Genomic DNA, 10,866 nt, shown 5'->3' with positions numbered 1-10,866 from the left:
ATGGGAGGGTTTAAAGCTGAGCTGCACCTGCTGTGACCTGTTTATCCACTTTATCCAGTTTATCAATACTCCCAGGCGGGGACGTATAGTATGACCTAAGAAGCCCACCCCTCACCCCTCTGGATATTTTACCAATGTAGATGTGCAAATAGCTGCAGGATTTCCTATTCCCAGAAACGCAGATTTCAGTCGACCTTCAAGGCCTCCACTTCATCCTTTGAAGTAAGTCTGACATTGATATAGAGAATACATCCGCCGCACCTGAAGAATATATGGAGGTTATTTACAATTTCTTCCCCAGGCAGGTATCGAATGTTTCTGAAATTACCATTTGGATATATTTAAGGGCATTTTAAAAACTGCGAGACACACTCCAGGAATTAACCCCAACAAGTCTTACCGGTTGTGCCGACACTCAATAGGAGGCGAGCTTCAGATCGCTGAGCTGTGGCTGCTGTGCGTCTGACTGCGGGGAGTGATTCCGTCCTTCTTCCTCACCTGCTCCGTTTAAAAACAACACCAAGGAATACCTCTACTAAACAACATGTATTTTACAACAAAGGTAGGCCTTCAGGATATTTATACGCTCTTAGAAGCAGCGCTTATATGGAGAGATGCGTTAGCTGGTAGCGGGGCTGGGAATAATGCGACTGTTTCTAATCTAAACAAACATATTTGTTCATTTACTTGTTCAGAAAACGTGTTGTCTCATGTGTTAAAGTGTTTAAATCCTACCAGAGCTCAGTGAAGGAAAGTGCTTATCTAAAAGTAGTCAATCTGCATGGTTTGTTATTATCCTCAGGCAAATGCACCATTATTGGAGCGACACGCATCTTCTCCGGCCTTCTATAAATATTTTCCAATCAAATCCAGCTGCGATTATCTTAAAAGTGCCAACAATTCATTAAAAACTACAAATCCCTGCTTGGGAATTTGTATATATTAGCGTTTAAATAAAGGAAGCTGCAGGTTCCGGATTTCAGCGTCATCGCAAACACCAGTAGCGCATATAGGAGGAGGAAATATCCATAAATCTCTCTGTTTCACGACACGTTTGTACAAACATGGATTTTCTGGCTTATTTTGAAGATTTAGAAAGCAAGGATCTGCTTGAAGTCATGAACAACCCTGCTCCAGAAGCTGTGGCAGCCTACCCGGCTGGAGGTGCTGTGGATAAAGATGCCAATCCTGAAACAACCCTGGGAAGCGCCTACTCTCCGGTGGACTACATGAGCATCACAAGCTTCCCCAGACTTCCAGAGGATGAGATGTCTGGAGAAAACACCCTCAAAAGCCGCAAAGATGATGACAACGTCCTGAGTGAGCAGGACACAGGTGGGTGATGTCAGGATGTCAACATAAGCTTATCTTCCCAGTTCATTTTACATCTAAAGTTGATACCATTGTAATAAATCAGTCACAGAGGATTAGTTTTAATAATTTTACTACATTTTGTAGTCATTTAGAGGGGGAAAAAGTCACATTTTTGTACCATTGTTTCCACCTGCTTTTTTTCCTTACTTTTCACTTCCTACAGACCCAGATCTGTTTCTGAAGTCGGCTCGCCTGCAGCGTCTCCCCTCCTCAGCTTCAGACCTGGCCGGCCAGGATGTTGCCTCGCTCAGGGAGACCACCATTGACCCTTTTACAGAGGACTGTGCCTGTCAGCGGGATGGCCTGACAGTCATAATCACAGCCTGTCTCACCTTCGCTACTGGGGTCACCGTGGCTCTTATAATGCAGATCTACTTTGGCGATCCACAGGTACTGATCTGGTATTGCTAATTTAATGTGAGCCACACTGTAACACTTCTGCTTCTCTCAAAGTAATAATTATAAGATTATGAGAAACTTTACTACACCCATATAAGCCATTTCTTAACAGAGGTGTACTTCCTTCAGCTTTGTTCTCCTTTTTGTGTTTTAAGGTCTTTAACCAGGGAGCAGTGGTGACGGATGTAGCTCAGTGTACATCTCTTGGGTTTGATGTTTTGGCAAAGCAAGGGTCCAGTGTGGATGCTGCCATTGCTGCTTCTCTATGTTTGGGAATTGTGCATCCTCACACCTCTGGCATTGGAGGGTGAGTTATACAAACGGCAGCGCTTAACAGAAAATTCCCTATGAGCCCTTTTATAGTTTTAAATGTTCATCTACAAACTTGTTTTTGTGTAAATGGAGGGTAATTCATGCTGCATATTTGTAAAGTAACAAAAGCTTACATTATCTTGGACATTTTTACATAAAAAGATGTAGTTTGTGAAACTGTTTCCTGCATTGGTTCTTTGATGTTTAGTGGAGGTGTTATGTTGGTTCACAACATCCGTAAAAATGAGACAAGAGTGATTGACTTCAGAGAGACCGCACCATCTGCCATCAATGAAGAAATGCTTCTCACAAACCTCGACCTTAACGTACGTTTTTCATCGCTTTGCATTAGCCAGCTGACGGTCTCTCTCTAATACAATTAACATGTTGTTCATATGATGTGTTTTCAGTCTGGATTAACCGTAGGAGTGCCAGGAATGCTAAGCGGGATGCATCAAGCTCACGAGCTTTACGGCAGGTCAATATTCAACGTTATTCCTTATAATACTTGATATTAGCCATTATATGGTCTCAATATTACATTAAATTTCATCTTTTGTATTATTGATTTAATTGCTCTTTTAGTTGCCTTAGTTTTTTACATTATTTAAATTAAATAAAAAATATTTAGTATATTCTATTATATTTAAACATTTTAAGATGACTTCAGCCACAAATATTTTAAGCCAGGGTGTTCAGATAAGAAATAGCTAGATCTGTGTGATCTCAGAGCAAATTTGTCAATATTGATTTTTCGGCTTCTGTGTTAATATCATTTTTTAGCATATTTTATAACACTTCATATCTCGGTTTACCAGTTTGAAAGGGTTACCTTAGAGTGCTAGCATGTTTATTAAGTTTTTTGTTGACTTGATCTTCTGTTTTCTGCTAGGTTACCATGGAAGGATGTTGTTTCCATGGCAGCAGATGTTGCCAGAAATGGATTCAATGTGACTCATGATTTGGGTAATTATAGATAATTATCAGGCCAAACACTGGGGGCAGCTGATTGTCCTTACTGTTACTCGTTTGTGCAGATTGAAGCGAAGCTCATTGTAAACGCCCAAACAACATAAAGTGAAGGCACACAAACTTCTGACGTAATCTCATCTTGCTCTCTCTTTTATCCATTTGTTATTTTGCAGCGGAAGCTCTGAATAAAGTGAAGAATCAGAATGTGTCAGATGCATTTCGGGATTTGTTCCTGCCCAACGGTCAGGCTCCCCTGTCAGGACTGTTTACCAGACGTCTTGATTTAGCAGCCATTTTGGATGCCGTTGCAGATAAAGGAATATCAGAGTTCTATACTGGGGACCTGACAAAGGAAATGGTGGCTGCAGTAAGGGAAAATTATTTAACTCTGATTATATCAGCAAGTAACTAACTCTGCATAGTGTCCATCCAAAAATCACTTTTATCCAGCTGGGGCCAAAAGTCTAATTGTACTTTCATTTTGTTGTATAATTCACTCAGTAATCATTCACTACATGAGGTGGATTATTAAGTTTAATAACATAGGAACAGCAATATCACAAACAGCTGGTGCAGTAAGACACATTCAAATAATCTACATAAAGAAAAGATTTTCGACAAATACATGATGCTACAGATTGGGTGTCTTTGGTGGATAAGCTGCAGATAGCATGATTAATGTTGAGGAAATGATATTAATACAATATTGTTGTTATTATGAACCGAAACACAGAAGCTGCTGTTGCTGGAAGTCAGAACATCTCATTTAGTGGTCAAGTTAGCGAGCACTTCATTCAAAACCGAAAAAGATTTGTGAATAGGTGTCGATACGTCTTGGTTTGCGAATTAAGAACTTTCCTCTGCTTGATCTTCCATAAACACCAGGTTTTAATTCATAGATATCCTGCAAACACATTCGATCACTTGTGCTGTATGTCTCTGCAGTTCAGCAGTGCTCTTACCCTTTAATTTTATTTGGATCTATCTCGCAAAATCTTTACTGTGGAGTTGGATGAGATGGTTCTCAATAAAACAGCGAGGAAGGAAAGTGCTGACAGATACTACAGTCCAGTCAGACTGTTTTATTTCCAGGACAGTGAAAACCTCTGATCTTTGTCTTCCATGAACAATTAGTGTTATGCAACAGGAGGACATGTTTAACCCTACCAAGAAAAAAAGTCACAGTTTAAATAGAGTCATTAAAGGTAGAAGCTGTACAAGATCCTGCTTACTTTGTTTCACAAATAAGATATGCTAAAAAAGCAACACCTGTAAGCATGTTTAACTTGATTTGACTTTTTAACAGGTGGAAGCTAGAGGCGGTGTCCTGATGGAGGAGGACTTTGGGAACTACAGTACTGTCATACAAAAGCCAGCAGAGATCACCTATCAAGGTATAGGATCATAAATTTTTTTAGACTTTAGACAGATTTTATTTGTCATTTTGTTTACACAAGTGTAAAACAAAAATAAATTTCGTTTGGAAACACTGGACAATTTCATCTTTTAAAAGTGGAGCCTTGAAAAATAGTAAAAATGACTGTACATTTACAGTTCTAACATTTTTTTTTTATATCCACCTGATCTGTCTGAGGAACACCTAAAGTACAATATTGACTTAACCTGGTCTGGCTCAGTGTAATGTTCCTTTGTGTTTCCAGGATCTCTCTTAGGTTTGACACAGTTGGAGCTGATACTGTATTTCCTAGAAAGAAAACAATGATATTATTTACTATTTAGTAGGGCTGAGGGATACAGCTTAAAAATCTAATGTCTGATTTTTTTTCCCTACCAAATCTGATTCATCTTTTTTTTTTCTCAGTTAAATTTCATAATAAAATTGAAAAATGACATATAAAGCTTTCAAAACTAGCTTTGTTTTCAACCATCTCCCCTAAAAGCTGACCCTAAATAAAGGGGAACAAAATTGAAGCAGTGAATCACTGCCCATACTTTTGTTTTGGTCTTACTAAAAACAATGAAAATGTAAAACTCAGTATTTGCAGCTAGTTGTGTCACACAGTGAGTTAGTTTATCAGTTATGAGTAACCATCTAATAAAAAAAAAAACTGGTGAACTGATGTCACTTTATGTCACTTTAAAGACGTGAAAAATAATTCCAGATTTTTCAGAAATAAAATCTTTAGAAACAAAAATTTGATTAATCGATAAAGTCGTTTTTATCGGCGAGTCCTGCTAGCTGCATGATTTTATATTATTAACTGTACATGCGCTTGTTACTTTAAATTAATGAATGTGCATATACCATAGGCATTTTGGTTACAACAGTAGAACCAATCCAGATGTCTTTCTCCACTTTAGATTTAATATATGTTCCATGTTGTGATTGTTTTTTGAAGGACATCATGTCATGGCAGCCCCAGCCCCACATGCGGGTGTTGGTTTGATCACTGCACTCAACATCCTTGAAGGCTACAATATTACGAGCCAAATGCCCAGGAATAGCACCTACCACTGGATTGCAGAGGTAAGTTATAGTTTAACTAAAAAGGAATCCTGATTCTAATTTCTTTCTGATTTCCTATGTTTTACTTTTTGCATCTATCCTACCCAGGCTGTGAAGATAGCATTGGCCCTTGCCAGTGGGCTAGGAGACCCTATGTTTGACGCTTCGGTATCAGAGATTGTTGATAATATGCTAAGGTAGAAATCAACCCTCCTTCTGAAAGGCTAAACCTACTTCCTGCTCAGTAAGACACTTTTAAAGAGCTCCTACCTTTTGGTCTTCCAGTAAACCACAGGCTTCCGTTCTTCGCCAGATGATCAGCGACTCCCAAGCGTTCCCTGTCAGCCATTACACTTCAGCATTTACAATGGAAGATGGTGCAGCAGCTGCACAGGTCATGGTCATGGGCCCAGATGACCACATTGTCTCAGTTGTCAGGTACGGCTTATTCTTAGTTTAAGACAAAATAAAAATTAAGAATCAATAAACAGAACAAGTTTTAAAACTGATATTTGTGTGATTATATATTTTAGCTCACTCAACAAACCGTTTGGCAGTGGAATAGTGACGTCTTCAGGAATCCTGTTGAATAGCCAGATACTGGACTTTTCTTGGCCTAATAAAACACTGAGCTCATTACCTAACCCTGTATGTATAGCATTTATTGTGACATATTTTTGTTTTTTCTATTATCAATTATATTTTCTTATGGCTCTAATCTTTGTTTTCCTTCTTTCTGCAGCATAACAGCATACAGGCTGGAAAAAGGCCCATGTCCTTCCTGATGCCCACAGCAGTGAGGCCAGCTGTGGGGTTATGCGGCACATATGTAGCTGTTGGTTCTTCAAATGGAGAGAAAGCTCTCAGTGGCATCACACAGGTTATTTATTCACTCTGAGTACACTCACACTTAACTCTACTAAAAATCATGAACACCAATTTATTTTTGATTTAATTAAAAATTGTTCCTACTCCTCCATAGGTACTAATGAATGTTCTGTCTTCACGCAAAAACATGAGTGACAGTTTAGCTTATGGAAGACTCCACCCACAGCTGGAGCCAAACACACTCCTGGTGGATGGTGAGTTTTTTCCCCTCCAACTTAATTTTTTGTCTGATTTGGCAACACATTGAATTAAGGTTTTATTTCTAGGTCATTAATAAAGTATCATATAGGTAAAAGTTAGATCTCAAGATAAGGAGAAAATAATAGTAAAGTATTTAGAATGTAGCTAAGACTTTTTGATGAAGCTTTAAGTTTAATTTAATGTGTTAAGTAAAATGTATTTCTCTAAACTACCAATAACTGCTTACCATAGTTTGCCCCTCCTGCTTCTGCTTGAAATATGTACTGTTACTGACTGCACCTGTCCATATGTGTAGACCTTTATCTGCACTCTTTGTAAAGTAGATGAGTACACTTATAAGAAGGAAGCTTGACTCTAGCAAACAAAAGTACCAGGTGTCAGGTGTCTAGTTATCAGTGCTGAGCAGAATGTAAAGAAGGCTTAAAATGTCTGTGCTGCACTTCCCGGGTTGTAAAACAAACAATACGATCAGCCAATATTTTGATTTTAAAAAGTAAAAAGAATTGTTCCAGCTACATGTCTTGTCTGGTCCAAGACACATACACAAATGATTCAGGTATTTTTAATACCTGAGTCATAGACCTAGCTTACAACCCAACTTTGAGAATAGATTAACAGCAATTTTTTTCTAGTGCCTGATAAGGGTCTGGCGTTAGCACAGCACGTTAATGGCCCACCACAAATGATTCAGGCATTTTTTATAATAAATTTATATATATATACATACTCACAATCAGTAACTTTACTAAAATAAGATCTTATCAATCAGTAGCTTTAGTGAAAGAAGAACTGATTTTTTTTTTTTTTTACCATAATTTAAGCAGATACACTCCTACTCTTTTGTTGTTTTAATGTTAGCTTCTGCTGAGACAGAGATTAAATTAATCTAAAGTTAGCAATGGACCTTTGGTTTCATAAGATTTATTTTTAGAAAGAATTTAAAATGATTTAAAGTGTTTCTTCTGCTAAAATACTATTTTGTATTTTTCTACTGTAATTTGTATTAAACTCAATAATATTTCTTGTCTATTTGATTACTTTGTTTTTTTTAACTAACAAATAAGGTTGTTATTATTAATTAGTCTGTGCTTAAGAGATGTTTTTACCAAGCAGTTTTTTTTATTCTTCAATATTTTTTTTACTTTAATTATATTTTTTAAACCATAAAAAATGTGGGTATCTATCCTCTGCTATGCTGTGTGTTTCTGCATATTAAATAGCTAATAATGGTGGACCGCCATGACTGGGTTCTCAGTCCTGCCTTGGAGTCTGGATAGAAATGTATTCACCCAGAGAAAAAAAACCTCCCATGCACAGATAGAATAGATCCTTTTTTCATAAAAATACAGAAATATCAGGGCCCTGAGGAATTCCTTTAAATTATATCCAACTTGAACAATATTTTTTTATATGTTTCACCTTTTTCAGTTAATCAGAGTTTCTAGGAAAGTCTAAGGTTTATTGCTGCACCTTTGTTTTTCCTGGGGTATGAACATGTCATGTAGAGATGCACAGATCTGATATTACTATCTGTATCACTCCCAATAGTAGAAAATTCTGGATCTGGTAACATTAAAACTGGCTTGATATTTAGGGGCAGATGCATTCAGTTCATTATCATGAAAAAATTATAATAATAAGTTAGGTTAAAAATATCTTTAACAGCAGAAAAGTTTCCCCCTGTCTTTGATTAAATAAATACAGTCAAGTTGAACCTTTAGAGTTGCTGTTTGCTTTTAGGGTGGATTTTTGTCCCGTCAACATGATTTACTGATTTTATGACTTTCTTCTTTGATGAATCACAAGTAGCCTTTTAGGATATGCATGCTTACATTCACACATCTCATACTCGCTTGTAGAAAGGAGAGCTTCTAATTCAATTCAGTTATTATAAAATATGAACAAACTTCATTCTTGGAAAACTGCAGCTAAAATGGAATATTGTGTGTTCACCTTGCCTCCATAAAACTATCAGATACTTCCTTATTTCAGTTGGTCATTCTCGCTCTGCTGCAAATGCAAAACTGTAACTTGAAACAAAAGTATGAAGAACACTGCAGACCAGTGTTGGGCTTAGTGGAGGAACTGCAATGATTTTGCCCTAGTTCTCTTCTAAAAGCTTTAGAGACCTTTTCAGTGTGTACACTATCAACTCTTCCTTCAAATTCTATGAAAGGCTGGAATACTGCACCTAAAAACTGGAGATGAGACAACACATGTTTGTCCAGTGGAGTAATGATCTGACCCTCTCTGGTAATAAATACTATATAGAGGGCTAAGCATAAGAGAGGACCCAGTACTTTGGAGGCTGTATCGCTGGCAAAATGAAGCTTATATATAGTACTTAAAACATACACAGAAATGTACTCCAATTAGAGTTTTTTTGTTCCTAATGCAATGTTTGACTATGCTCCTACAATAAAAGATTATGATCCTGATAAATATATCTTAAAGCTGTAAAATACTGTAAGGACTAATACAGTACAAACATGTTTTGACTGCTGCACCCATTAAGAGCTTTGAATTGCAAAAGAAGACAATTTCTAAACCTTAAGTCTCAACCTTTATTATTATCTTCTTTTGTCTACTACCTCTTCTACAGCCGAGTTTTTAGAGGACGACGTGGAGCTGCTGCAGGCGAAAGGACACATGGTTGAAAGGATGGACATTCTTTCCTTGGTGGAGGGCACACGGAGAACCAATGATCTCATCATCGGGGTGAAAGATCCCCGTAGTGCCGATGCCTCTGCCCTCACTATGTCCAATATGCCTTAGTTCATTGCTACCTCCATCATTCTGATATTTCTCCAAGGAAGGAAGTAAGGTTGTTTGCTAAATGAAAATCTTAATGAATTAACTTTGAAAAAATCTTACAACATGAAGGTTTTTTTGAACTAACATGGTAAGAAGCTAATCCACTTTTAAAATGCTAAAACACTCACAAAGAAAATTATAAAGTAGCTCCACTTTAATGTTGTTGGTAGTAGTGCACCTAGTGTCACAGCATCAAGTGGCTCCCTGTCACAGCATATCCAATTATCAAAGTGCACGAACATCCCAGAAATGGCGTAAAAGTCAGCTGCTTGTATTATACACGGTGATGTAAAGTTTTGTTGAATCAATGTGATGCATTTTAAGGAAGGGAAACAGAAGTATGAACAGTATGGTGAAGTTTATTCCAAAGGTGGTGAAGATGGAGGTATTTTTCACTATTTAAGTTTTTAAGTTGTGGCATAGAGGTGTTTTGCACTAGAAATGGACCTTCAGGACTTTTGAGGGATTTTTTTTTTTTTATCAGAGAGAAAATCTCCTAGACCAAAAAGTCATAATTTATAACACAGGCATGGCATGCACTATAATGAACTGCTTTGTTACTGCATTTCACTTTTTAAAACAAATAACAACAGAGGTCTGTGTGCAAAGTTTTACAGCTGTTACAAAGCCGTGCTGCGATTTACAGAGCATTAGCATCCCAAAACGAACACATTAGCTCTTCTGCTCTTTTTGTGGCTTGTAAATGTGATTAAATGTTATTTGGTAAAGTAACTGGATCTTTAACTGTTGCATTGACATGCTGGGACCATGTTGAGACACTAACACAAAACATGTGTTCTCCAATCTAACTTTACATAAACCCTTCAGTTCCGTTTTTGTTACTAAGATAATTTAAATAGGTTCACTCTTGGTTTTAGATGTAAATAATTGTGAAATGCAGGTAAACTAATTTGATAGAAAAAAGAAGATTAATTTGAAGGTAATATGTTCTCAAAATGGGAATGCTTGTATTATTTTGAAATAACTTAATGTGATTTCTATTTTTATAGTAATGTTTATTTAGATCTACACCACAGTATCGTTATTGTTGCACATACTTATCAGTGCGCCTGATTTGTGAAGCGGTGCCGATGTGTTGTACAAGCAAACTTTGTTTGCATATTTTATCACTGTAACATAAATACTAATCTCAACTGATCACAGTAGTTCTGTTTTTTAAGATTTGGATGGTTTGGTGGTTACACTTTTGCACGACTGATGTTAGCTTTTTTCTGTGTCGATGTATGCTTTTCTTTTTTAATGAACTCAATCCAAAACACAGGAAATGAAACAGCACACGTCCAAACAATAAAGAATGTTTCACAACTTATTTCTTGTTTCAAGTTCACTTATATTTATTTGATATAGTGTGTGTCTTTCTGGAAAAATAATATATGTATGTATATATATATATATATATATATATATATATATATATA

The 10,866-nt window shown here is 36.8% G+C and overlaps 1 protein-coding gene across 5 annotated transcripts; it reads left to right on the top strand.

Annotated features, from left to right (window-relative positions):
- ggt7 (gamma-glutamyltransferase 7) lies at positions 1–10,746 on the top strand. Of its 5 annotated transcripts, none has more exons than XM_015379284.1 (17): positions 4–222; positions 423–562; positions 1,090–1,335; positions 1,538–1,764; positions 1,929–2,080; positions 2,294–2,411; positions 2,496–2,563; positions 2,978–3,051; positions 3,231–3,424; positions 4,364–4,451; positions 5,418–5,545; positions 5,633–5,721; positions 5,810–5,962; positions 6,058–6,172; positions 6,267–6,404; positions 6,507–6,606; positions 9,216–9,388. In XM_015379284.1, exons 3-17 carry the CDS (start codon positions 1,119–1,121, stop codon positions 9,386–9,388), a joined length of 2,034 nt encoding a protein of 677 aa, XP_015234770.1. In that variant the 5' UTR covers positions 4–222; positions 423–562; positions 1,090–1,118. The 5 variants fall into 5 exon arrangements, with proteins under 5 accessions (XP_015234775.1, XP_015234770.1, XP_015234774.1 ...); XM_015379288.1 differs by having other exon boundaries at positions 69–222; positions 302–562; positions 9,216–10,746; XM_015379287.1 differs by having other exon boundaries at positions 101–222; positions 347–562.
- Positions 10,747–10,866: the final 120 nt, after the last annotated feature.

Source organism: Cyprinodon variegatus, unplaced genomic scaffold (assembly GCF_000732505.1).
Source record: "Cyprinodon variegatus isolate N-32 unplaced genomic scaffold, C_variegatus-1.0 Scaffold188, whole genome shotgun sequence".
Taxonomy (NCBI): Eukaryota; Metazoa; Chordata; class Actinopteri; order Cyprinodontiformes; family Cyprinodontidae; genus Cyprinodon; species Cyprinodon variegatus.
The sequence above is the reverse complement of the archived record's forward strand: the minus strand, read 5'-3'. Positions and strand labels throughout refer to the sequence as shown.